This window comes from Mustela putorius, unplaced genomic scaffold (genome assembly GCF_011764305.1).
Source record: "Mustela putorius furo isolate JIRA1106 unplaced genomic scaffold, ASM1176430v1.1 tig00000731_pilon_pilon_pilon, whole genome shotgun sequence".
NCBI lineage: Eukaryota > Metazoa > Chordata > Mammalia > Carnivora > Mustelidae > Mustela > Mustela putorius.
The window spans coordinates 2,059,281-2,087,241 of NW_025421461.1; the positions used below are offsets into that span (position 1 = coordinate 2,059,281).

Consider the following 27,961-nt stretch of genomic DNA (forward strand, 5'->3'; position numbering starts at 1 on the left):
ACGCCGCGCCTCGGGAAGAAGACTACAAGTCCCAGAGGACCCCTCGCGCACCCCGCCACGTGTTTTCTCCGCCCGCCAATGGGTGGAAGCGCCGCGTGAGCCTGTTCCCTCCCCCCCGGCGCGCCTGAGCCAATCGAAAGGGTGGTGTGTGTGTGCGAGGGCAAGTGGGGAGGGGGACTCAGCTCAGGACAGGGAGGCCCTGCTCGCAGGTCCCGGGGTCCCGGTGGCAGCCGGAGCGCTTGGTCCGCAGGCAGCGGGCGGGTGGTCCCCCCTCCGCCCCCACCCCGCGCGTGCGCGCCCCGGCCCCTCCCTCCCTGCCACCCCCCTCGGCTCCCGCGCGGCGGCGGCGGTTCCTTTCCCCCTCCCCCCAGCCCTGGCTCCGGGGGACCCCGCGATGCCGGTCCGCACCGAGTGTCCCCCGCCGGCCGGTGCCTCGGCCGCTTCCGCGGCCTCGCTCATCCCGCCGCCGCCCATCAACACCCAGCAGCCCGGCGTGGCCACCAGCCTGCTCTACAGCGGCTCCAAGTTCCGCGGCCACCAGAAGAGCAAGGGGAACTCGTACGACGTAGAGGTGGTGCTGCAGGTGAGCGCCGGGCCGGGCCGGCCGGGGCCCGCGGGCCTCCTCGCGGCGCTCACGGGCCGTGCCCGCCCCCGGCTTCTCGAGCCCGCAGCCGCGGACCAGGCCCTCGCCGCCGGGCCTCCTGCACCAGGCGCTTCACCCCTCGGGACCTGCCCAGCTGGTGTCTCACACTCTCCAAGCCCCAGCCCTGACCTGCCCCCTCACACCGGAGCCTGTCGGGAGCAGCTCCTGGCAGACCCTGAACACTGTCCCAGACTCGAAGCCCGTGACCGGCCTGCCTGGGATCCGGAAGCCCCCCCGTGACTGGCCACCCTCAGACCTGAGTCCTTCCTCCCCAGGACCTATCGCCCTGAGATCAGCCCCCCCACCCCCACCCCTCCAGTCCCTCTCAGACCCTGAAGAGCTCTCCACTGGTTTCTCCTGACTTGGGACCCTACCCGAGGCTGGGCCCATGTCAAATTATCTCAGACCTGAGACAGTCCTCCTCCCCTCCCCTTTCCAAAGTTCCAGAGATCCTCAAACCCTGAGGCCCTCCTCCCAGGATTTCTTCCTTGGGAGAGCCTAGTTAGTCCCCTCGGACCCGGCGCACACACCCTCCATTAGCCCCTGAGCGCCCCCCAGCCCACAACTGATTCCTAGCCTCTGGTAATTACTCCCTCAAGACCAGGCACTCACATCCTGGGTGCTGCTGAGTGGAGCTCCTCCAAGTCTGTGGGGATCTTGCCTCCTGGCCTCCCTCCCCCCACAGCTGTTCCAGTCTCTTCCTGGCCCAGGCACCCAGCTGCCCCCAGCTGCCCCCAGCCCCAGGCCTCCCGCACTAGGCTTCTCATGGTCCCTGCATTCATTCTTTGGCCACCTCCAGGCCCCTCCCAGTCTCCCCGGCTTGCCTCCCCAACCCATACCTTCATCTTCCTCCTCGGCTCCAGGGGACCCTCTTTCTGTGTTCTTTTATCTACACAACCAGGGCTTCCTCCTGGTCTCTGATAGCCATGTGCTGGGAATTTGAACTCACCCCGTATTATCTCTCACACTGTATTTCCTTGCTGTCCGTGTACACCTCCCCCCGCCCCCAACAATTTGACCTGGATTTCTAAATACCTGGTGCCAGCCCCTGGTAGCTTTGGAGCGACAGCTTTACCTACTCTGGCCCTTTTCTGCACTTCACCCCTCTCATCCAAGTAGAAACACACTTGACATTTTTTTCTCCAGGCAGCGATCAACAGTAGTTCATACTCCTTTTTCTCTCCCTTCCCCGCAAAACCCCTTCCTTTGTAGCTACCCTTGCCTGCCTCAGGATCCACTTTCCTCCTCCCTTTGCCCCTTTTTTCCTTAGTGTGAGGCCCCACCTCCCAAAGCCCCTTCCCATCTGCCCTCTTGAAAGACCTTTTACCGAAGCTCTGAGGACCTAGTGTGCCACCTTACTGCTCCCAAGTGTGAGGACAGAACCCAAGATGTGTCTTTGCCTTATGTGCCCTTGGCTCTTTAAAAATAGTAAATTTTGGACAGCCTCTCTTCTGAGCAAGTGGGTGTCCCACCCAAAAGACAGTGCGGCTACATTTTCTTTCTCCTAACCATAGAGCACCATTAACCTCTTTTTTCTTACTGTTTTGGGGGAATCAATAGTTTCATCTTTTTTTGGTGGAGAAAACTGCCTCTTCATTTTAATTGTATCTTTGCTCCATAAACTTAACTTTTTCACGTGAGCCGTGGCATTTGTTATAACTGGAAAACTGTTGTGACTGATTCATTCAGTCTTCATAATTATATGCCTCATGTAGCGACCCCTCCTTTCTTTTGCTTAAAATGTGAGAATTTAGTATAAAGTTAAAGACTTTTTTCTTTATTGTGGGGGCAACATCGTAAAATTCTGGCAGTGAGGTCCTTGGTGTGGGTCGTGTTTGGAATGATCGTGAATTTGTACCGATTGTTTATATTGACGGTTTCTGATGCGGTAGACCAGCAGGGTCGCTAAGTGTCAAAGAGAAGTGGTCTTTGACTTCTTCAGCAGCTTCCCGCTTCTGTCATTCGTGTGTTTCCAACATCCTATCGGGTGCCCATGTCCTTGTGAACCAATAGAAGTGGTGATTGAGTTGTTGCAGGACTGACTGGTCTCAGGGCAGCCCAGAGTAGAAGCCTGGCTCAAACCTCAATAGAATGTCTGCTGGTGGGAGCTGTGGCCATGCCCAGGAATGCCGCCCTACATCTGGATTGGTGAGCTCTTTGTCCATCACTGAGACCGTCAGTGGCCTGTGAATTGGCCCATCGTCGCCCTGGTTTTTCAGCCAGGACCAGTTTCTTGGACTCAACCTTCTTAGAATATACCTCAGCCTCTTTCCTGCTTGCTTGCTTTGTTTCCTAACAGCTTGTTGAGATACAGTTCGCATCTTACGCAACTCGCCCACTGAAGGTGTTCAGGTCAGTAGTTTTAGTGTACTCAGAGTTGGGTAAGCATCCCTGTAACCTAATTTTAGCCCCCTAGAGAAACCTCACCTCCTATCCATCACATTCCCGAAGATTTGCTTATTCTGGCCATTTCACGTATGTGGAGTCATACACTATGGGACCTTTTGTGTCTAGCTTCTGTTGCCGAGCGTCATGTCCTCAACGTTCACCCAAATTGTAGGATGTGGCCGTGCTTTGTTCCTTTTTATCATTGCATAATAATCCATTGTATGGATATATAGCATTTTGTTGGGCCTTTGGAAACCCTTTAACGATGGAATGAACATTGCTGTATGAGCTTTCATGTGGACACCGTCTTCATTCCTCGTGGGAGTGGAATGCTGGGTCCAATAGCAGCTCTGTGCTTACCACTCTGAGGAGCTGCCACACCGATTTCCGAAGTGCCTACTGCAGTTTTCATTCCCACCAGCCCCGCATGAGGGTCCAGTTTCCCCACAGCCTTGCTGACACTTTTAACTTACTGCCGATCTCTTTGATCACAGTCCTGCTAGTGGGTGTGAAGTGGTGTCTCATTGTGGTTTTGATTGGAATCTCCTTAATGACTAACAATGTTGCACATCTTTTCTTGGGCTTTCTGGGGCCTTTCTTTCTTTTTTCCTTCTTTCTTTCCTCTTAATTCTAGTTTAGAGAGTTTCCCAAACCTTCATGAGATTCTGGCTGGGTTTCCCTTGTTGCCATTGTTACTGTAACTACTCTGTTTCTCCTCTGCCATGCAAGGAGCCAAGACCAAAGTGAAGGCCAGGGTCACAGTGAAGGGGTACTAGAAAGAGCAGCTGTTGGACACAGCTGTGCTGTGAGACGCTCTTGCTAAACATTTGCCTTGTTATCTTTCTCATCAAGATGCTGGCCTGGCATTCGGTGTAAGGTCTCTGCATTGTACTGTGTTTGAGTTCACCAACTGTCATCGAGATGAGTTGGGGCAGAATGGGAGGGATACATGGTTGAAAGGAGGCCAAACTGAAATTCTGATTCTTGAGCATGTGATAATCCATGCAAAATGTTAGTCAACTTCCAGTTCGGTTTTTAATCTTATTAGCAGGTATCTTGGCCACCTGATACCCTTTCCAGCAGCTGTGAAACCCCAAAGTGTATTGAATTCAGTGAGAATTGCATATATGAAATTTAAGGCCCCAGGTTAGAGCTGTGTGTCCTTTAAATAAAGTCCTTTGCTGAACCGTGTTAGTCAGATCAACCACTTTAGATCACATCCAAGGCCAAGGCCAGCCGATGAGAATATTTCAAGTGCTTTGGCAGTTTTCACATGGGCTACCTTTGTCACGGGGTCCAAACTGTGAGAGCATTTCAGCTTCACTGAAGCCCGTTTGCTTTGGTGCTGACCTCCTCTGGCTGACTGTTCTCATTACAGTTTTTAAGGATTGCTGGAGTATATGATTTACGGTGTAAATGAAAGTAGTTAAGTCTCCAAATCTGAAAAATACCACAAAACTTTCCTAGTTGTTTAAAATGAGACCTCGCTTAACATTAAAATCTACGTGCCAGTGGCATTGTACTTTTGGGTTTGCTTTCTTTCCAGGGGTCTGCTTTTTAAGGGAGCCCAAGTTATCATAAAATGTGAAAATCTGCTTGTTCAGGACGAGTCTGTATAGATTTGGGTGAATTGTACCAGTTCAGGTGCACTAAGCTGTAAGTAAACCATAGCCACCTCAAAATAGTTTAAAGAATGAGTGAAACAAAAAAAAAAAAAAAAAAAGAATGAGTGAACCTAGCACTTCTGATTATAAGAAACTCGGAGGTGGCTTGGTTCCAGATTGGTCATTCAGGGGCCTCGTTCCTTTTCTGTTTCTCCACTGTCATCCTTGGCATTTCCCGGCCTGTTTGTCCTCATGGTCTCTAGATGACTGCCGAGGGCCTGGGTGCTCGTACAGGTACTGCCACTTCCAGGGGAAGACAGAGGGCCTCCTCAAAAGCCAGCATCTTTCCCAGAGGCCCCCCAGGAGACTGACACACATACCTGATTGGTCAGGTCACTCACCCCTAGACTAATGACTCACAAGAGAACAGGGGCATGTGTCTGTCTTGGGTCCATCAGGGCTGACCAAGCCCTGTGGGGCCAGGGTGGGTGCCAGAACAGGATCTGGGCTCTGGCAGCATGGAAAGGTAGGAAATTGGTTGTTGGGTAGGCACCCTGCAGTGTCTCAGCAACCTATAAGTGGTAGTTACTCAGCCTTAAAATCTCCCATGCCTGTTACCCCTGCTCATTGTAGTCTCCCAACTCTTCACCAAGAAATACGGGTGCTCGTCTATGAAATGGACAGAGTGAACACTTAACAATATATTCCCATCTGGGGGTCAGCATTTTGGTTCATAACGGAAATGTTTGCCCAAGCAGTGTTCGTATGAGGTCTTTCCTGACTATGCTTCCCATTTCATAAAGAACTAATGCACAGGGGTGCATGGGTGGCTCAGTCCTTAAGCATCTGAACCTTCATCTCCAGTCATGATCCTGGGGTCCTGGGATCGAGCTCCGCATCTGGCTCCCTGCTCAGCAGGAAGCCTGCTTCTCCCTCTCCCACTCCCCCTGCTTGTGTTCCCTCTCTCTTTGTGTCTCTCTCTGTCAGAGAGATTTATTTATTTATAAATAAATAAAATAAAATCTTTTTTAAAAAAACTAATGCAGGATTGTGCTTAGTGTGAGTGTAGGGGAGGAGTACACTCCTGAGACTGGCAGGAGGCCTGTGTGTGTGGGCTCACTGCTCCAGAAAAGCACTTCGGTCTCAAGATACTCATCTTAGGAGGTTGAGAGGGTCCTGGGATCAGCTTCTTTGGTCTGAACAGGCCCATGGGTAGGGCAGACTCCCGAAGGTCTTGAAGGCCGGTGAGCCCTGGCCAAGCTCGGTGGGCACCCACCTCCAGACTTCCCTTAGCCCACCCAGCCTGTGCCCGCAGGACACATGGATTTCCACAGCATCCGCAGCTTGTCCCAGGGGGTTCTCCATTTGTAACTAGACTGTGTGTCCTTTTCCTTCCAGCATGTGGACACGGGGAACTCGTACCTTTGTGGATACCTGAAGATAAAAGGCCTTACTGAGGTAAGCACTCCTTCAAATGAACTAGAACTAGATGGTGGGCTGCATGCCTGGCCTTCTCAGGGTGTGAATGGCCAAGAGCGTGGACCCTGAGGCCCGACTAAAGCTCCCTGTGAAGTTGTACTTCACACACAAAGGATGTAGTTTTGATGTATCCTGTTGGAAAGTGTACGGATGCACAAATCTTTAAAGTTTATAAAGGAGTCACAGTGTTCCCAACACTATTGAGTTTCTACTTAATCCTTTGGTGGGAAAAAAAAATAGAGTAGGAATATGGCTACCTCTCATCCTAAGTTTAATGGTTTCTTCCAAGCCCGAGGTCTTCAACATTCCTTAAACCCCTTCGCTCACTGGAACAATGTCAAGTGATCACCCAGATCCTAACCCAAGAAGCTACTAGGGAAATGTAGAGGGTTTTCCTTTCTCTGCACCAAACTTTTAAAATCTCAGAACTCCTAGGGATATGGAAAGCAAGAAAGAGCATCCATTCTTTCCCTGCTAGTGAGTCAGCAGGAAGAGAAGGAGGGGACGGAGCCCAGCCGCCAACTCCTCCGTGAGGACCTGGGCCTGACCTGGCTGCCATGGTGTGGGCCTGACCGGTCCTCCCTGTCCGTGGCCCAGCTCCACCAAGCCTTGGGAAGACCTGGAGGGACGTCCTTTCTCTGTCCCTTGCTGGGGCCGTGAGCTTTTGTTTCTCTTTCCTCATCTGTAAAATGAGAATGAAAAATACCCACTCTGCTACCATTGTGGTGAACACAGCACAAGGTTTAGCATTGTCGAATCACCATGCGGACCCGCAACCCATGTGATGGTGCATGTCAACTAGACTGGGTTAGTAAATAGAGTAGGATAGGATAGGATATGGGGTGCCTGGGTGGCTCAGTGGGTTAAAGCATCTGCCTTCGGTTCAGGTTATGATCCCAAGGTCCTGGGATCGAGTCCCACTTCGGGCTCTCTGCTAGGCAGGGAGCCTGCTTCCCTTCCTCTCTCTCTTCCTGTCTCTCTGCCTACCTGTGATCTCTGTCTGTCAAATAAGTAAATAAATAAAATCTTAAAAAAAAAAAAAAGGATAGGATAAACTAGACCCACTCCATCTACTCTAGGGGCTCATCCTAGGAGGGGAGGAAACAACGTAAGAGCAAGAGGAGGACTCTAACCTGATACAAATGGAGTGATACTAACTAAGGCCCTGAACAGCCTTTACCTTGGAACAATTGTTTCTGTCTCTTTGATTCCCTCCGGTCCTCCCTCTTCTCTATTAGAAGTTTGAGAATTTTCTGTGACGTTTGTCATTGGGATGAAAAGGTAACCTGTTCCTCACCTCCAGAAACTTACCCAGTAGAGTAGGGGTAGAAAATGAAGGATTCCAGCCTTTGAATTGAGGGCAGTGGGAAACAGTATGCTCAGCCGGTTGGCAGCCAGGTGTGTCTGCTGAGTGCAGAACGTAAACATTTAGCTTCATGAGGACCCAACAGAATCTGTCCCGTGAAATGCTGCCACGGGCTCTAAACCCAGCCACTATGGTCCTAGGAAGCTGCATGGAAATGTGAGTACCATTAAGAATCATGAAATGGGGACACCTGGATGGCTCAGTTGGTTAAGCGACTGCCTTTGGCTCAGGTCGTGATCCTGGAGTCCCAGGATCAACTCGTGCATTGGGCTCCCTGCTTGGCAGGGAGTCTGCTTCTCCCTCTCACCCTCTTCCTTCTCATGCTCTCTCTCTCTCCCTCAAATAAATAAATAAAATCTTTAAAAAACAAAAAAGAATCCTGAAACGGCATCCCCTAGGAGCAATTCACCCTAACAGAGGGAAACATCTGAGTCATGGGTTGTCAGGTTCTGGGGTGGGGAGCCCTTAGGCTCATGGCTATTGTGGGGAGACCACCCTCCCAGGCCAGTCTGGCAGCCTCATGAGCGCGTGGCCGTCCAGACTGGTCTTCGCCTCGATGAGCAGCAGGCTCGGGTATGGTGCTAACAGCACATTTCATCAGAGGAGGACGGCCGTGCTTCTGAGTTACCTGGGGCCTGCTCACACCTCAGGATTCTTTGGATTTTATCTTCTTTAACCACTTTTTTTTTCTTTTAAAGATTCTATTTACGGAGCGCCTGGGTGGCTCAGTGGGTTAAGCCTCTGCCTTCTGCTTGGGTCGTGATCTCAGGATCCTGGGATCGAGCCCTGCGTCGGGCTCTCTGCTCAGCAGGGAGCCTGCTTCTTCCTCTCTCTGCCTGTGTCTGCCTGCTTGTGATCTCTGTCTGTCAGATAAATAAATAAAATCTTTTTAAAAAAATAAAGATTTTGTTTATTTGACAGAGAGAGGGAGAGAGATCACAAGTAGGCAGAGAGGCAGACGGCGGGGGGAGGGGGGGGGCAGGCTTCCCGCTGAGCAGAGAGCCTGATGCAGGGCTTGATCCCAGAACCCTGAGATCACGATCCTAGCCGAAGGCAGAGGCCTAACCCACTGAGCCACCCAGGTGCCCCTTTAACCACTTTTTTAAGTAGCTGTCCTGAGTCAGCTGACCTACCACACAGTCCACCTATGGAAAAGGTACAGTTCATTGGCCTTTAGTGCAGTCATGGCGCTGAACACCCATCTTTTTTTTTCCTTTTTTAAAAATTTATTTATTTATTTATTTATTTGAGAGGGGGGAGACACAGCGAGCGAGGAAACACAAGCAGGGAGAGTGGGAGAGGGAGAAGCAGGCTTCCCGCTGGGCAAAGAGCCTGACACGGGGCTTAATCCCACGACCCTGGTATTATGACCTGAGCCAAAGGCAGATGTTTAACTGACCGAGCCACCCAGGTGCCCCTGAACAGCTATATTAAATACTTTTTAAATTCTAAAATCCAGGGGCACCTCTGTGGCTCAGTCAGTTAAAAGCATCTACCTTTCACTCAAGTCATGATCCCAGGGTCTTGGGATCAAGCTCCGCATCAGGCTCCCTGCTCAGTGGGGAGCCTGCTTCTCCCTCTGCCTGCCATGTCCCCTGCTTGTGCAGGCTCCCTCCCTCTCTGTCAGATAAATAAATACAATCTTTAAATTCTAAATCCAGTATGTGGTCACTGTATATAATCACTGAAATGCCAAAAAATGGTGGGATTCTCTGAATGACTATTACCTGTATTGTAAAATAGAGCTTTTCAGGTTTGTTTGCTTTTCCATTTATAGTTGTGAAAATATCACATATGTAACTTATTTTAATAAAAGCATTTAAATGGTTGGGTTTTAGCCCTAATCTTCCTCGTGCATACAATATAGAAAGTGAACTCTTTTTTTTTTTTTTAAAGATTTTTTATTTATTTATTTGACAGACAGAGATCACAAGTAGGCAGAGAGGCAGGCAGAGAGAGAGGAGGAAGCAGGCTCCCTGCTGAGCAGAGAGCCCGATGTGGGGCTCGATCCCAGGACTCTGGGATCATGACCTGAGCCGAAGGCAGAGGCTCTAACCCACTGAGCCACCAGGCGCCCCTAGAAAGTGAACTCTTAAATTGGAGGTAATTTTTGTCTCTTAGCTACCTCACATTCACAAATGAGCACAGTTTTTATTTTTTTTTTTAAAGATTTTATTTATTTGACAGACTGAGATCACAAGTAGGCAGAGAGGCAGACAGAGAAAGGGGGAAGCAGGCTCCTGAGCACAGTTCTTAAACTGTGCTTTCTGGAAGTGAAATCCCAGAATTGTGAAGAATGGGTGTCAGGTAACATTTTCTTGGCAATTCTGAGCCAACCACCAGTGGAGAGAGGGGACATTTCCAGGAAGGGGCCCGCGTCTGGCACAGGGCCTAGGAGCCCAGCCTTCAGGGAGTCATGGGCTAGCCCTACCCTCACTCACTAGATGAATTTGGAAGCTTCTGCTGAGATTGGGCAGACTTGTCTGAACCAAGGAGATAAGTCACACTAACCAAACTCCCCAAGATGGATATATACACAAGAGTGCGCATTTACTCATTTCTGAACTGAGGTACATGCATGTTCCAGAGGTTCCCTCTGACCTCGTAGCCAACTGGGTGTTAATCCCCCAGGAAGAGGGTCTACATGGAAAGTCAGAACCATCACCGGAGAGGTTTTGGTCGGCCTGGAATCCATGTGGGGAGTGGTTTGGACGACCTGAACACCTGACCACAGCTGGACCCCCTGTAGGAAGCCCTTGCCTGCCTTGGGGGTCGGGGGTTGCTGGCTTCGTCTCTTCCTCTCTGAGTCATTTTTTTGATGTCCCTCCTGCAAACAAGAGTTCTTCTTTTGGCTTTAAAGGTTACCGCTGGTCTGGCTCTATGCAAGTGCTTGAATCTCCTGGTCCTACCCTGGGAGACAATTCATCTCTCTGGTAACTTCTGAACCTATTGACTCATTCATCAGGCAGTGTTTCTTTTATTTTAATTCTCAGAGCTTGGGGGTACCTTGCAGTCCCCTTGATACATGGCCCGAAATGTTTCCAGCGCAGAATTAGTTCATTAGGAAAACATGCAGTTGGGCCATAAGTATCTTCTTTGTACTGCAAGATGACCACTTTATCATTTTTCCTTTCTGTCTTTTTTTGTGGAAGCTTAAAAAAAAATGTTAAAGCTCAAACCTCAGAAAATCCACACATGTAGCTTTCCATTTAAAATCTCAAGTCAGGGGGCACCTGCGTGGCTCAATGGGTTAAAGCCTCTGCCTTCGGCTCAGGTCATGGTCCCAGGGTCCTGGGAGCCTGCTTTCTCCTCTCTCTCTGCCTGCTTCTCTTGCCTACTTGTGATCTCTGTCTGTTAAATAAATAAATAAAATCTTAAAAAAAAAAAAAACAAAAACCTCAAGTCATGTACTAACTGATCCAGAACTTTCTCTCTTAGTAGATCTCCCTAAAACAGATAAGCATGATTTAGTTTATACTTTTTTATTTTATTTATTTAAAGATTTTATCTATTAGAGAGTGAGAGAGAGCACAAACAGCGGGATGGGCAGAGAGAGAGAGAGAAGCAGACTCCTCGTTGAGCAGGTTTGACCTGACCTGAGTAGATACTTAACTGATGGAGCCACCCAGGCACCCCTTTATTTATTTATTTATTTATTTTTAGATTTTATTTATTTATTTGACAGAGAGAGATCACAAGTAGGCAGAGAGGCAGGCAGTGAGAGAGAGGAGGAAGCAAGCTCCCCACTGAGCAGAGAGCTCGATGTGGGACTCGACCCCAGGACCCCCAGATCATGACCTGAGCCGAAGGCAGAGGCTTAACCCACTGAGCCACCCAGGAGCCCTTATTTATTTTTTTTAAAGATTTTTTTTTTAAGATTTTTATTTATTTATTTGATGGAGAGAGAGATCACAAGTAGGCAGAGAGGCAGACTGAGAGAGAGAGAGAGAAGCAGGCTCCCTGCTGAGCAGAGAGCCTGATGCGAGGCTCGATCTCAGGACCCTGGGATCATGACTGGAGCTGAAGGCAGAGGCTTTAACCCACTGAGCCACCCAGGCAACCCTGGAAACCTAATTTTAAAGGTATAAACTAGTGGCATCTGGCTGGCTCCGTTGGTAGAACATGTGATTCTTGCTCTCAGGGTTATGAGGTCAAGCCCCATGTTGGGTGTCCAGATTACTTAAAAATAAAATCCTTAAAAATAAATAAATAGAGGCACCTGGGTGGCTCAGTGGGTTAAAGCCTCTGCCTTTGGCTCAGGTCATGATCCCGGGGTCCTGGGATCGAGTCCCACATCGAGCTCTCTGCTCAGTGGGGAGCCTGCTTCCCTCTCTCTCTCTGCCTGCCTCTCTGCCTACTTCTGATTTCTGTCAGTCAAATAAATAAATAAAATCTTAAAAAACAAAATTAAAAAAAAATTTAAAAAGATTTTACTTGTTTACTTGACAGAGACAGAAAGGCAGGCAGAGGGAGAAGGAGACTTCCTACTGAGCAGGGATCCTGCTGTGGGATTCAATCCCAGGGCCCTAGGGTCATAACCTGAGCCGATCGAGCCACCCAGGCACCCCACAGATTTATTTTAAACACGTGTAGGTGTCTGATGCAGAATAAGAGGGGCCTACCTAGGGTCTGGAGAAGAAAGTGGGACCTTTGTGGTCCCCGGGACATTAGGACTGTAATCCATGGCTTGCCGGGCCAGTGACCATCATTACCACGTTTCCAGGAAACACCAGGGCCTGGCAGGCTGGGCCGAGGGGTTGCCTGGTTGGTTGGTCAGTTGGTTGCTTTTTCATAAATGCAGAGAAATGGTGGACTTCTAATAGTGTGAACTTTTTCTTCCATTAGTTTTTTTCAAAATCTTGGGTGCCCCCTTATTAGCAGGTGACCAAATAGCAAATAAAATTCATGGGAGTATTCTAAGCACCCGGTTAGGATGACAGCTTATTTTTTTCCCCATGGTATTTGTTTCTGTTGTTGTGATTTTCCATCACAGACATAATTTACATGTATTTTCCTTAGAGTGGATGGTCTTAGTTCATATGATAGAATTAAATGTACCCTAATATACCAAAGTATTCTGCAAGAAAACAAAACAAAACACCCACCCCTGGAATCCTGAAGAGTGGAAAGTAAATTCCTGGCAAAGTAAATTCTACTTAGTTACTATCTGCTTTGTATTCTAGAACACTCGTAATGCACTCGTCCAAAATTCTTTTCTGAGGGAGCAGCATGTAACAAGTGAAGTCGAAGGAGGGTTCTTCACTTCTGGCAAACTCCATAAAGTCCAGAAGGCTCTCTGGGCACCCAGGTCACGTTGATGCTGCTGCCATTGACAGTTCGTTGGACTGACCCAAAGGTCATTGTTTAGCAGTGTGATCATTTTGTCAAAGTCCTGGGAATAAGTTAAAGTCAGGTTGATGTTTTCCTTTGGGAAAGGTAAAAACTCCTGTTTGAGACCTTATTCTGATACTTGGGTTTTTACCATAGGAGTATCCAACCCTTACGACCTTCTTTGAAGGAGAAATAATCAGCAAAAAACACCCTTTCTTAACGCGGAAGTGGGATGCAGACGAGGATGTGGATCGGAAACACTGGGTGAGTAGGTCTTTGGTTTCCTTGGGGCCCCCCAAGCTCTGCTGGAAAGTCAAGGAACTTAGCTCTCTGGGTCTTATCATTGTCCCCCGTCCTGTCTGCCTGTACACCATTCCTTTCTCATCCCCTGTATGTGGGGAGCCCTGGGAGACACAGAGCAATGGCCTTTGTCTTTGGGGTTAGTGTGAGGTAGAGATGCAGTTTCTAGAAAGCTGCTTCTCCACTGGCATCTCCGTGTGGGGAGAGCCCTGGCGGTGGGGGGGCAGGGTTCTTACCCAGCTCCAGACCGACACGCACGGTCACAACCTCAGCATCATCAGGATGCCACTGGAAACTCCAGTGCCCCCACTTCTGACTGTCCCGTGTGGGGTGTGTTCTGACTCACCATTATTGAACATTTTGAGACAACTTAGAGTCACCGTGTGCAGGTCTTTTCGTTGGCTTTCATACAAGTTTATGCCTTCAAAAATCCATTTCCCAGCCTGTCGTAATAGCCTTCTGGCTTCGTTGACCATGGCCATGGTGCATTTTGGTTTATTTTATTATTGCTTTTTTAGTTTTTAGTTTTTTGAGATTTTTTTTTTTTTTAAAGATTTTATTTATTTATTTGACAGAGAGAAATCACAAGTAGATGGAGAGGCAGGCAGAGAGAGAGAGAGGGAAGCAGGCTCTCGCTGAGCAGAGAGCCCGATGCGGGACTCGATCCCAGGACTCTGAGATCATGACCTGAGCCGAAGGCAGCGGCTTAACCCACTGAGCCACCCAGGCGCCCCTTTTTTTTTTTTTTTTTTTTTAAAGATTTTATTTAAGTTTTTTGAGATTTTATCTGTAAGTAATCTCTGCACCCAATGTGGGGCTCGAACCTACAGCCCTGAGATCAAGAGCCGCACGCCCCACCAAAGAGCCAGCCAAGCGCTCCAGTGAATTTTGGTTTAACACTGAGGAAGTCCAATGTGCTCACCCTCTAAACCCACCCAGAGTGATTGAGTCTGTAACGAAAACTCTAGAACGCCTCAGGCTTCCCACTGCACCTCTCACCTGGCCTGTCCGAGCTCTCTCCTGATTCCAACATGATAGTCCTTGGACAGGACTCCCTACCACAGACCCTCGTCCAAGTTAACCTCACTGTAGGTTGAGCTTTTAGAACCATTTTTGGTAAGTTACATGTTTTACCTGTTGTCACAAATAGACACTGAAAGTCAGTCCTTTGTGTGTGTGCAACACGAGGGAATGAACAAGAGGGAATTGGGGAGCCTGAGCGGTGCGCGTGGAGCCGGCATCAGGAACAGAGTTGGAGGGGCTCCCCGCTGCTGTCTGGTCCCAGCCTGCCCGATGCGGGCTCTTCCGTGCTGCTTGAGGCCTCATGAGATGGGTCCCTTCTCTCTCGGACAGCCCCGGCGGGAAGGCTCTTCCTTGTACTGAGCCACAGCCTATCTCCCGTCCAACCCGGGTTTTCCATCTGAAATCAGTTCTGCCAAAAAGGCGAGGTCTTTGAGACTCAAAGTCAGTTTAAGTGAAAAGTCAGTTTAAGCTAGGTCTGTGGCAATTTAACTACCTGGAAACCAGTTGTTAGTGTGCCAGACTTCCACTAGAACACTGGAAAATATCTGGATCTCCTTCGTTAGGCTGAACTGATGTATTTTAAGTGACATGGGGACGAAGAAGGCCGCCCTTGGTATGTTAGGATGAGGAGCCTCTGGGCCCTTCCTCACCCAGCAGTCTGGGCACCTTTGCAGTACTCCATTTCCTGTACCTTTCCCAGCCCACGCTGGTGTCCCAGTGTCCCATGTGGGATCCCCGTGTGTCAGGGCTTGGCCAGTGGCTGACAGAGGCGTGCCCCAGAGACATGGCGGGCTCCGTTCCTTTCCAGACCACCGCAATAAAGTGACTTGCAGTAAAGTGAGTCAAATGAAATCGTTTTGTTTTCCCAGTGGATATAACACTTACACTTACGTGATACTATAGCCTGTGAATGGCACAATAGCATTAGGTCTAAAACAACAGTGTACACACCTTAATTTAAAAAAAACTCAAAGACTGAGAAACGCTCAGCATCCTCTAAGCTTTTCGCAAATCCTAATCTTTTTGCTGGTGGAGGGTCTCGCCTCAGTGTTGATGGCTGCTGACTGGCAGCGGGGTGCTTGCCGAAGGTTCGGGTGGCTCTGGCCATTTCTCCAAACAAGAAAACAATGAAGTTGACCACCGTCATGGGGGCTCTTCCTTTTGTGGATGATTTCTCTGTGGCCCTGGATGCTGTTCGATAGCATTTTATCCACCATGGAACTTCCTTCCAGACTGGAGTCCATCCTCTCAACCCCTGCTGCTGCTTTACCAGCTAAGTTCATGTCATATTCTAAGTCCTTTGTTGTTGTTTTAAGAGTCTTCACAGCATCTTCACCAGGAGTAGATTCAATCTCAGGAAACCACGTTCTTGGCTCCTCCAGGAGAAGTAGCTCCTCTGTTCAAGTTCCATCATGAGCTCGCAGCCACTCAGGCCCATCTTCAGGCTCCGCTTCTGCTTCTGGTTCTCTTGCTGTTGCCGCCACATCTGTAGTGACTGCCCCCACTGAAGTTTCGAAGCCTCACAGTCACCTGTAGGGTTGGAATCTGCTTCTTCCAAACTCCTGTACTGATATTTTGAACTCTTCCTGTGAGTCACAAAGGTTCTTAATAGTATCCAGAATGGTGGATCCTTTCCAGAAGGTCTTCAGTTTACTTTGCACAGATCCGTCAGAGGAATCACTCTCTGTGCAGCTAGGGCCTTCTGAAGTCTATTTCTTAAATAAAAAGCCTTGAAAGTTGAAATGAAATGAGCTCTTGCTCCACAGGCCGCAGAGTGGGTGCTGTGTTAGCAGACCTGAACACAGTGGAAGTCTCACCATCCGTCGCCATCGGAGCTCTTGGGTGACCCGGTGCCTTGTTGAGCAGCAGTAATATTTTGAAATCTTTTTTTTGTGTGAGCAGGAGGTATGAACATTCAGCTTAAAATATTCAGTAAACCATGTTGTAAACAGACGTGTTGTCATCCATGCTTTGTTCCCTTTCTAGAGCACAGGCAGAGTAGACTTAGCATGACTCGTAAGGGTCGTAGGGTTCTCGGAATGGCCCGCAGCGTCAGCTTAACTTGAAGTCACCAGCTGCCTCAGCCCCGGGCAGGAGAGTCGCCCTCACCTTCGACACTCTAAAGCCCGGTGTTGGCTGCTCTCCAGCCATGATAGTCCTGGATGGCGTCTCCACCGACAGAAAGCAATTTCGTCTATGTTCAGAGTCTGTTACTTAGTGTGGTTGTTTAGTGTAGTGTATTAGCTTAATGAGGGTCTGGAATCTTCTGGAGAACTTGCTGCAGCCTCTCCGTCAGCGCATGCTGCTTCAGCCTGCCCATCTGTGGTACGCAGACAACGCTGTTCCTCAGTCCTCCTGAACCAGCCTTCGCCAGCTTCAGCCTCTCCCACCGCTTCCTCACCTCCCAGCCTTCCCCGAACTGAAGGGAGTCACGGCCTTGCTCTGGGTTAGGCTTGGGCTGAAGCCAGTGTTGGTGCTGGGTTGGCCTTCTCTCCAGACCACTAAACGGCTTTGTTATCATTCATCTGTTCCCTCTAAGGCCCTTCTCATGTCCTTCTAGAACTTTCCCTTTGTGTTCATGACTTGGCTTACTGGTTTAAGAGGCCTAGCCGTCCGCCTGTCTCAGCTTCTGAGATGCTCAGTCATTTCTAGCCTTTGATTTTAAGTAAGAGACATGCAACTCCTCCTTTCTCTTGAACACTTGGGGGCTGTGGTAAGATTATTAATTGGCCTCATTTCAATATTGTTGTGTCTCAGGGAAGAGGGAAGCCTGAGGAGACAGGGAGAGAGATGGGGGAATGGCCAATCAGTGGAAGAGTCAGAACACATGCATTTATCGATGAAGTTTGCTGTCTTATTTGGGGGAAGTTGGTAATACCCTAAAACAATTCCATTAGTAACATCAAAGATCACCCATCACAGATCAGAGTAATGAAAAAGTTTGAAATGTTGCAAGGATCACCAAAATGTGACACACAGGCACAAAGGAAGCAAATGCTGTTGGAAAAATTGTACTAACTGACTTACTCAACACAGGGTTGCCACGAACTTTCAATTTATTTAAAAAAAAAAAAAAGCACCATCTGGGGCACCTGGGTGGGTCAGTTGGTTAAGCATCCAACTCTTGGTTTCCATTCAGGTCATGATCTCAGGGTCATGAGATGGAGCTCTGCATTGGGTTCTGCGCTCAGCGTGGAGTCTGCTCGAGTTTCTCTCTTCCTCACCTTCTCCCTACCGCTAATAAATCTTTTTTTAAAAATGCAGTATCTCCAAAGAGCAATGAAGTAAAGTTCAGTAAAACCAGGACCGCCTGTCAATTGGAATCAGAGACCTTGTTTTTCACCCTCAAGTTTTCCTGATACTTGAAGTCGGTATCACGGTGGTGCCCTAAAGTCAAGATTCCATATACTTAATCCAGTTAGAATAGAAATACACATGTCGGGGCGCCTGGGTGGCTCAGTCCTTGAACGTCTGCCTTGGGCTTAGGTTATGATCCCAGGGTCCTGGGATTGAGTCCCCCATCAGGCTCCCTGCTCAGCGGGAAGCCTGCTTCTCCCTCTCCCACTCCTCCGCTTGTGTTCCCTCTCTCTGTGTCTTTCTCTGTCAAATAAATAACATCTTTAAAAAAAAAAAAGAAAGAAAAGAAAAGAAAAAGAAATATACGTGTCACAAATTCTGTATCTTAAATCTTATTTTAGGTATTTTCTCATAAAATGAATGCATATTTATTTTTAAATATTTGAGTAAATAGATAAGGAGAAGGAAAAAAATCATCTATAACAACAATACCCGAAGTTAAAACAAGTATTAACCTTCTTTTTTCTTTTCTTTTTTTTTTTCTTTTACAAAAATAGGATCATGAGACACAGTTTCGTAGCCTATTTCTAGTCTCCACTTTTAAAAGGACTTAACATATATTACCCACTTCCTGTTTCTACTTCACTGGCTGGCCCCAAGCCACGTTCCTGTGTCAGAGGACCCCGCTTTAGTAAAGCCCTTTTCTGCCTTCGGGGTGACGTGCTGGCTCTAAGTTGTTCTGCGTGGCTCGTGTTGATTGACTAGGAGATCTTCCCGCCAGTCCTTCCTGGCTTTGCTTGTGGTAAGGTGTCCTGAGAAAAGGCCCCCTGGAATCACATTCCTTCCCAACTCAGGGGGCCTTTCCTCAGACTGCATTAACTAGGCAGGTGTCACGCCCTGGTGCCTTGGCAGGGAGCGGTGAGGGGGTGGGTGGATCAGGCCTGAGTTCACGGATGGGGACCTCAGGCTCCCTTCCCCCATCCTCCACCTTTGCTGCTCTGTGGGCACATCCAGCCGCCACATCACGCCTTTGCGAAGGCGTTCGCTGCTGGGCGCAGGAGGACAGTTGTGACACTGGCCTCCCCCTCCGCCCATCAGTCCTCATGCTCAATTTTTTGTTTTCAGGGCAAGTTTCTGGCTTTTTATCAGTATGCAAAATCATTTAATTCCGATGACTTTGATTATGAAGAGCTGAAGAATGGGGATTATGTCTTCATGAGGTGGAAGGTAAGGTCCCAGGCCAGCCAGAGCCTGCACCACACCCAGCGCCCCATCTGCTCCCCGAGTCTGTGCTCATGACCACTTGTCTCCGTGTAGTGCCTTTACATGCTCACAAAAGTGGGCACGGCTCCAGGCCACACTGGCCAGCTGCCGCCATGCCCCGCGGTTTGTCTTTGGTGACACCATTCGGTGGTTTAGCAGATGAATTCATGCTTGGGGGGAGGGGGTGATCGGCCCTCAGCACCCTTGACTCTCCAGGTTGAGTCATCCCTGGTGTTCTCGGGAGACCCAGAGTCCTTCCCCGTCACTGCCTGCTCTCAGTCGCGAACCCGCCTAAGTGACTGTTCCCTCATCACGTCCTAGCCAAGCTTCAGTGCGCTCTCAGCTTGCCTGCTTCCCTCCAGCAGGAAATGAGGGACCAGGAATGGAATTTGGGTTTTCCACTCTCACGAGCCCTCAGAGAGCTCCATCTGGCTGGACTCGAGAGATTGGCTTTGGGCTGACACGTCTTTTGTGTTCTCTTTTGATAGCCTGGGATTTACTGCGTTCCAGCCACAGGCTGGCAAAATCGTGAAGCGGGTTTGTGAAATCACTTTATGAGCGGACACCCGCTTCCAACCCCTGGTTCCCAGTCTGTAGGAGAAAGTGGTTTTATCTTGAAATCTTGCCAGCTTCCGTACAGGCAAATCATTGAGTATTATTCCCAATCTTTAGTTCGTACAGCTAAGAATTTGGGGAGGGGGGCGGGTGCTGTCCCTTCTTACACAGACACGAGCCAAGTGCAAAGGGTAAAAGCCCAGTGTGCCCTCGTGAGCTTGCTGTCTGGTGGGAACTGTGCCAGCAAATAAAGCACTAAAGGAAGTATCTTGCAAGGTTCTAATTTTAAAATTAATTTTTAAAAACTAGCATTTCAGAGGTTGAGGAAAGGGATGGAGAGAGTCTTTAAAAAAATATTTTAAAAAAACCCAGTGTAGTTGTTTGGTCTCCAAAGACCTTCTCAGTGTGACTTGCTGTGGGCTTTCGGTAGACCTCCTGGGACCCTAAGGCCACTGACCTCATCTTGCTGGGAGAGTAGGTCCCCGGATGTGGCTTTTCAGCTTGGCTATGGGAGATCACAGGCTCACCTCTTCCCAAGGTGCCCAAGCAAGAACAGTACCCTTCTGATGGCCGTGGGTGTCGGGCTTTTTGAGGGGGTGTTACGCGAGCAAGTGGTGATTGATCTGCCCTCAGAAAGCAGAGGTGATCAGGAGCCTAGCACCAGTTCCCGGGGTGAGCCAGAAACCTCCTCTTCCCGGCTCATTCTGTCAGTGGGTTCTGACACATACGTGGGTATCCAGGCATTTCCAAGATGCGTGGACTCTAGAGCCCTCTCTTCATTGCTGATATCAGTGAGCTCAAGACACAGGCTACTGTGTTAGTATCTAGAATGCTGTTGACAGATCGGGTTGAAGTGCAGATGTTCACCATTGTCCGGCAAGTCGGGGCAAGGCCATGTGACACTGAGCCTGAGAACCACCTAAAAGCTAATGGGGAGTCCCAGACGCGGCTGGAGCACACCGTCTGTTACTGACCTCCTCCATCTGTGTGCAGGAGCAGTTCCTGGTCCCAGACCACACGATCAAAGACATCAGCGGCGCTTCCTTTGCCGGGTTCTATTACATCTGCTTCCAGAAGTCGGCAGCCTCCATAGAGGGCTACTATTACCATAGGAGTTCAGAATGGTAAGGTACCCCAGAGGCGAAAGGGGCGGCTTGCCGCTGTCCCTCACCCCGGGTTCTCCCTTCGCTTGCCGAGTCCGAAACCCTCTCCACCTGTTTCTGCGTAGCTTCTGTGCTCTGTCTGCATGTGGGGGCCTCTTTGAATGATCTCAGTTGCTCGTGGAGGGACTCCTATCCCTAACCACAGAGCAGAGTAAATCTCAGGGTGCTCGCTGAAGAAACTCACTGCTCAGAGCTTTCAGGCACTTCTGTTATCAGCAGCATTTCTCCCAACCTTGGCCACTCTCGTATGTTCTCCCAAATTGAATCAGTAACGAAACCGTAGGTTCCAGCTACGGATAGGGTGAGTTTTACTGTTAGCAGCCTTTCCGGTTTTGGGGTCACGGTCCTCACATGCTGGCCCCATGCCCTCTGGTCTCAGTCTGGTGACCGAGGGGTCCCCATGGGAGTTGGCGGTCCTGCCCCGTGTTTCGTCTGAGGTGAGAGGTGGAGTGCCACCTCAAGTGCTGGCTCTGGTCCCCTTTCTGGGGACTCTCCTGACCCATTGCTGCTGCTCCAAGCACCTTGCTGGACCTGAAGAAGGAACCTGGTCGCAAAATACCTGATTTCCTCTCCGAATGTAGGAGCACTGTATCCCCTTCCAAATGTTTCCCGCTTCGGCGACTTGCGAGTGATGTCTCTTGCTGGCTTGACTCAGGCTCCTTGTTCAGTGGCAGCAAAATGAGATCTGCAAATCAGTGCCCCAATTACCAGGGTTTCAGTAATTGCCCTGTTTTCAAAGGAGTTTTTCAAACCTGTTACAGCCTTTTTAAAGTAATAGCTCGATGGAGAGAATTCACATACCATACAATGTACTTACTGAAAGCGTGCAATGCGGTTGTCCTGAATGTTCCCAGTTGTGCAGCCATCACTCCCACCACCGCAACCAGAAACCCTATGCCCCTTATCCCTCAGCCTCGAGTCCCCATCTCCTCCTAACCCGAGGCAGCCACTGACCATCTTTCCATACAGACACGCCTGTTCCCAACATTTTCTGTAAAGGGAGTCTCATACACATGACGAACCGGCCTTCGTGTCTGGCTTCCTACACCCAGCCTGGTGCTCAAAGCTTCGGCCATGTGGCAGCATGGGTCAGCCCTTCATTTTAACTGCTAGATAATTTTCCGTGGTACGGATGGACAGCAGCCCCTCATCTGCAGTTTTGCCTTCCGTGGTTTCAGTTATCTGCAGTTAGCACAGTCCAGAGGCAGATGGTGGTCAGTGGTCATGTGCCTGCTAACTTTCATCCATAATATTGTTATAACTTCTATTATTAGTTGTTCATCCCTTACTGTGCCTGACTTAATAAATTGTACTTTACCATAGGTTTCTGTACAAGGAAACAGCATACGTAGGATCCAGTACTATGCACAGTTTCTGGTATCCACTGAGGAATGTATCCTCCCAGATAAGGAGGGGAATGCTGTACCACATTTTACTTCTCCGTTCATCGGTTGCAGGGTTGTTTCCCCCTTCTGCCTGTTGTGACTAATGCTGCTAAGTGTATAAGTATCTGTTTGAGTTTCTGTTTGAATTTCTGCTCTCAATTCCTTCGGGCATAGACCCGGGAATGGAATTGCTGGGTCATACGGTAATTCCCTGACTTTTGAAGGAACCACCAAAGCGTGTGACGCACTGGGTTCCAGTTTCTCCACGTCCTCCCCAACGCTTGTTATGATGTCTTTACGATTATTGCTGTCCTAGTGGGTATGAAGTGGGGTCTTGTGATTTGGATTCATATATCCTGATAGCTAATGCATGAGTGTTTCCTCATTTTTGGTTTTTTTTTTTTTTGGTGAGAAATAAACTGCTTTTTCCCATGCTCCTCCTCACTCCCATGTGAAACAAGAAAGGGGAGAGCTAGCATCTACCCTGTCAACTCTGATTGTCCCCTGGGGGTTATCATCCCCATGTGGGGATTGTCCCAGCCTCTGTTTCTCCTTCATCTGCTTAACTCCTTGGAGCACCTACCAGTGAGGCGAAAACAAATACCTCAGAACTCTGATGTTCTCAAAGCCTCATAGCCATGTCTAGGAAGGCGAGAAAATGCAGTGAATGGTAACATAGGCTTTGGGGTTGGCTGGGAAGTCCCTGTATTCCGTGAACAGTCATGGGGTGTGCCTCTGCTCCCCATGAGGCCCTGAGGCTGGTCCAGCCCAATGTTCCTGGAGAGGATGAGTGCTGGACAACAGAAAGAGGCAGAGTGGAGGTCAGGGATGAGGCTCAGAGCTTGTCTGCCTCTCCTTTTTTTTAAGATTTTATTTATTTATTTGACAGACAGAGATCACAAGTAGGCAGAGAGGCAGGCAGAGGGGGCGGGAAGCAGGCTCCCTGCCAAGCAGAGAGCCCGATGTGGGGCTCAATCCCAGGACCCTGAGATCATGTCCTGATCCAAAGGCAGAGGCTTAACCCACTCGGCCACCCAGGTGCCCCCCGCCTCTCCTTTCATAAGAGGTACCCTAACTGCTTCGTGGTCAGAGCACGAGACCTAGAAGCAGCTTCTCGTAGGTAGAGCTCAGGAGAATGAACCAAAGAAACAGAAAGAGAACCAAACTTGGTGCGGCCGCTAAGCTCTGTGATGCGTCTGCCTTCTGGTTCCAGCTTGGGGCCTGCCGGGCGCTCTGGTGGTGGGGAGGGGGTTCCGCACCTCTGTTCTGTCTTCAGGCTGCTTAGACCACCTCCATTTCTCTCTCTCCCCGCACTGCAGGTATCAGTCTCTCAATCTAACTCACGTTCCTGAACACAGCGCACCCATCTACGAGTTCCGGTGACAGCGGTTCAGAGCAGGAACCAAATAAAACTGAACTTGGCAAAAAAAAAAAAAAAAAGGAAAAAAAAAAAGAACTTTGCCAAGAAAATTGTGTACCTGCCAGAACCAGGAGAACGTGTGTTCCTGTTTCTTCACGAGCAGACTCGCATTGGAAAGCATGAATGTTAACCCACAGAATCCAAGGAGCATGGCCAACCAGCAGGGCAGACACAGGGAGCATTCTCCGCTCTTCCCCGCTCTCTGCGGCAGTTTGGTCTTCATCTGGTTTTAAGCTACCTTAAATGCACTTTTCCTTCCTGCACAGCTAACTTCTGTATCACCGAAAGGCCCATGAGGCCCATTCCTTCCTCCATCCCCACCTCCAACCGATTAGAAGGTCAGCAGCCCCCCCACCCCGGTCACCCTCAGCCTTGGTGCTCAGTGGTCTCTGCCCAGGCCTCAGCCCTGTGCGCCGCCCCCTCCCCTACCCCCAGTTGCTTAGTCTGGTAGCTTAAGAGAAGGCAGAGCCCCAGCACACGTGTCTCCCCCCACCCTCCCCAGAGCTCTGTGCAGGGAATCGGGGAGCTACAGCAGCATCTGCCAATGAAACAGGAGGCAGAGGCTGCCTCATGGGCTCACCTGGCACTGCCCAGCCCCGCCGTGTTCACGGCGACCTAGTCAGTGGCTGGCAGGTTCCCTAGGCCTGCCATCGGGGATCACTGAATTTTAAGGCTTCCAGATCCCTGGCAGGAACAGATTCCAATCCTGCTCCACTCAGCACGTTTGCTCCAAACTTTTGAACTTGAGGGCAATACTAAACTTTAAAAAAAAAAAAAAAAAAAAAAAAGAAAGGAAAAAAAAAGAGTTTTTTTATTACAAAATTATTTTTATGGTCCCTTTAACAAGGACCCTATGGCAAATGCACAATTATTCAGAACTACATTTTATCGTTTTCACATTGAAAACAGCAAATGTTGACTTAGTAATTTTTATACCTATATCTATATGTAAATGTATATTTAATCAACCAGCAGTTTCAAACTAGTCATCCTGGTACAAAAGTTTTGCAGCATCGCATCCACTCTAGTGCTAAACCTGAGAGCTGTCTTTGGGGCCGGGTTAGCATTTGTACCTCTCCTTTTGCTACTCACGACAACAGTGCTCCGAGGTGACCTTCTCCATTGAGCCCAAGGGGCCGCTGTTCTCCCGAAGCAGCACTCTGAAATGTTGGGTCAGGGGAGGGGTGAGAACATGAACACGCTCGAATAACTCAAGGCTCATGTGCCAAAGTGTGTGTGTGGGTGTGTGTGGGCGGGGTGTGGTTTTTTGGGGGGGAGGTGTTTTTTAACGTTTTAAAAAGCTTAATAGGTTGGCATCATTTGGGGCATCGCATCTGTTGGCGGTTTACGAGACTTACTCAGAATTCAGGAGGGAGAGCTGGAACCCACAGGAGCAAAACAGGCTGAAAGCTGCATATCCAGGGTCAGCGTAAGCACACGTGCGGCCCCTCGATCTACAGGAGTTTTGGGGATATGGTGTATTCTTATAAAGTGACTTTCCTTTTGACAACCTTTGTACTGTACGTGACTGAGACTGAATTTTGGGGAAGCCTTCAAGGAGAAATACTTGGGAAACTAGGCAGTGGTGCCAAGACACCAAGGCAGTGTCATCCTAAGGCTTTGGGCAGACATGAGACCGACCCCTGTAGGGAGGCCAGGATCTTGGAGGCCCCAGAACGTTGGAGCCCCAGTGACCGCAGTGGAAAAAGGATTCCTGTCCGTTTGGCAGAGAGGAGTCCGATGTTTTCTTGATTCTGAAACTTCCAGGCATCAGGATAGCTGGCTCTGGTCCCACCAGCTGATGGCACAGTACCGAGACCACGCTGGCTTCTCCCCCGTGTAGCCGGCAAGCATCCTGTGAGTAGAGGACACGGTGGGGCCGTGCTTTCCCAGGCTGCATGAGCCGTCCGTTTCCTTCTCACAGTGTGCTCACCCAGCTCGGCTGAATTTTGCAAGCTCCTTGAAGGCTAGAGGGAGGCCCAACTCGGAACCTAAGGGGTGAGCTCCCTTCCTGGAGATCATTGGGACCCTGTCTGTGCGGCTCTGGAGGTCATCCGGTCAGTCCAGCACACAGGAAAGACATATGCAAACACTTCTCCCATTCAGCTAGCCAGACCGGCCAGGTTTGACCCTAGGATTTCTTCCTTCCTTTTTTTAGCGAGGTAATGAAGTGTACCTGTTGTATTGGGGAAAATGAAGAAGTGATACTTTTGCTAGATCTTCTGGGTGCATCTGTGATGAAGCTTTGTTTGCGTAAACATCTGCGTGGTTGAGGACAGGGAAGGCATTATCTGTCCGCCGCCTCTTAGTAATTCCTGAACAACCGACATCAACCCTTTTCTTTTTCTTGAGTCCCCAAAGGAACTTTGGGGATCATCCCCACCCGGGGTTACCTTTTCCTGAACCTTCTCAGCGGTTTACATGCCTCTGGTACTATGTGCAATAGTTTTGGTTGACATTTGTGTTCAGTAAGAAATCAGTGCAGGTTGCAGATTTTCTACCGTCTTCCTCCACCCCAAACCTGCCATGAGGTGGGATCTTAGAGATTCCCACTGCTCAGAAGGCCTCCATTCTGCGCCCCTAGCCTTGTCTCTCTTCTGTGCTGGAATTATCCCTTCCCGCCTGCCCCTCCTTTTAAACTATACAGCATTTCAGCTGCAGCCCAAAAGTAAGCAATGCCTAATATGAAGTAGAAAGTCCCATCTGTGTGCTGGTTCTGTTGGTAATGTGGATCTCACAAACTCCAGGGGAGCAAAGGGGCTTTTCAGTGTCTTTTGCTTTCAGAAACAGGGAATTTATATTCTAAGGCCTTGAATTGAATTTTTTTTCTCATAAAATAGTCTGATAAGCTAATTTTTAAAAAGAAATGCCATTAAGTATGTTGCATTGTGGTTTAAAATTACTAACAAGTTCTGGGAAAGAATATTTGATTTTGAATCTTACATGTTTTTAAAAATTAGATATGAAGGGGCACAAAGTATGAATATTTTGTTTCTTTAGGGAGGACATGTGGAAAGGGTTTGAGGGTTTGGGACGGGAGAAGTATTTTGCAGAGATATCAATGTCCAAATAATTTTTAAAAAATAATAAAGGTATTTAAGCAGTGACTTTGTCCTATTCCTATTTTTTAAAAATATTTATATAGGGGCGCCTGGATGGCTCAGTGGTTTAAGCCTCTGCCTTCAGCTCAGGGCATGATCTCAGGATCCTGGGATCAAGTCCCGCATGGGGCTCTCTGCTTGGCAGGGAGCCTGCTTCCTCCTCTCTCTGCCTGCCTCTCTGCCTACTTGTGATCTCTCTGTGTCAAATAAATAAAATCTTTAAAAAGAAAAAAATTAAAAAATATATATATATATTTATATATTTGACACAGAGAGAAAGCACAAGCAGAGGGAGAGGGCAAAGCAGGCTCCCTGCTGAGAAGGGAGCCTGATGCGGGGCTCGATCCCGGCACCCTGGGACCATGACCTGACCCGAAGGCAGACACCTAACCAACTGAGCCACCCAGGTGCCCTATCTTTGTCCTACTTCTAAGTCAAAACTATTATGTTAAGAAGAGACCAGCCCCCTTTTGGGCCCTGTGTCTGTGGAGGTTCCCCGGGCAGAGACGACCCCCCCACCCCTTATTCTTATCCTTATTCCTCCTCATTCCATTGCTGGCCGAAGCGCCATATTTGAGCTCCATTTTGTTAATTTCTACATTTCTTTAACAGTGTGGAAGCTTTTGTGGGTTTTGTTGTTGTTTTGCATGTGTTCAGGATTCATACTTTTATTTCACACACAGAAAATTCATGAACAGAACTCTGTTCACTGTCTGTTTCTTTTTTTTTTTTTTTTTTTTTTTTTTTTTTTTTTTTTTTAAAGATTTTATTTATTTATTTGACAGAGAGAGATCAGAAGCAGGCAAAGAGGCAGGCAGAGAGAGAGAGAAGGAAGCAGGCTCCCGGCTGAGCAGAGAGCCCGATGCGGGGCTCGATCCCAGGACCCTGGGATCATGACCCGAGCCGAAGGCAGCGGCTTAACCCACTGAGCCACCCAGGCACCCCCACTGTCTGTTTCTTAGTCCAGTGCTGGCACATGCAATGTGGACGGGGGACTAGTTCTCAGAGGAAATGCCCATGCCCCAAAGCTCTCCAGCAGCGCCGTCCTGAAGCCAGGTTCTGGCCCTCAATGTCTCTATACCCTGCGACCGAGGGCTCTAGCCCAGCCCATTAACACCTGACTTTGACTTTGACACCATCCTGCCCAGTGCCCCAGGATACCTTGGTGCTCTCATTAACAGTGTTAGGTTTCTAGACCACTTCCCTAGGCAGGGCAGAGGAACAAGGCTGGAAACGCCATATGAATTTCTGAGAAAATGTTTTCAGTGTTGATAAGGTTTAACGTTAAGTGAGTTGAAATGCAAAGGGAAGTTACATCCCCGTCGTCGGGGCAAAGTTCCCGTGTGTATGAAGTATCATCTCATCTCCCGTTGTTTGAGCAGCAGTGCTAATAACCTTTCTCCCACGACGTGTCAAGGAAGGAATAGGCTGTTCACAAGGCCGAACTGCTTACAGATGAAGACACCATTTACTGGTGGTTCTGTAGGGGGAGAAAGCTGTGGGACGCTTGGGTTCTCATCCCAGATCTCCCTCTAAGTCCTCCTGGGACCTCCCACGCACCAGCCAAACCCTCTGAGCCTGGAGATCGGAAGGAACAACCTTTACATAGGTCAGAGTTGAGGGTTCTAGGAGGTGCTCCTGGA

The 27,961-nt window shown here is 49.1% G+C and overlaps 1 protein-coding gene across 1 annotated transcript; it reads left to right on the forward strand.

Moving 5' to 3' along the window:
- Positions 1–31: 31 nt before the first annotated feature.
- GID4 (GID complex subunit 4 homolog) lies at positions 32–26,324 on the forward strand. Its single transcript, XM_045083654.1, has 6 exons — positions 32–583; positions 6,034–6,093; positions 12,968–13,075; positions 18,557–18,658; positions 20,243–20,373; positions 23,117–26,324. Exons 1-6 carry the CDS (start codon positions 395–397, stop codon positions 23,178–23,180), a joined length of 654 nt encoding a protein of 217 aa, XP_044939589.1. The 5' UTR covers positions 32–394; the 3' UTR covers positions 23,181–26,324.
- The last annotated feature ends 1,637 nt before the right edge of the window (positions 26,325–27,961 follow it).

What these genes read in the sequence shown, in the direction of transcription:
- GID4 (XM_045083654.1), top strand. Translation starts at nt 395, where the DNA reads ATGCCGGTCCGCACCGAGTGTCCCCCGCCGGCCGGTGCCTCGGCCGCT. An exon ending in ACGTAGAGGTGGTGCTGCAG is followed by an intron (nt 584 to 6,033) that starts GTGAGCGCCGGG and finishes TTTTCCTTCCAG; the next exon opens with CATGTGGACACGGGGAACTC. An exon ending in ATGTCTTCATGAGGTGGAAG is followed by an intron (nt 18,659 to 20,242) that starts GTAAGGTCCCAG and finishes ATCTGTGTGCAG; the next exon opens with GAGCAGTTCCTGGTCCCAGA.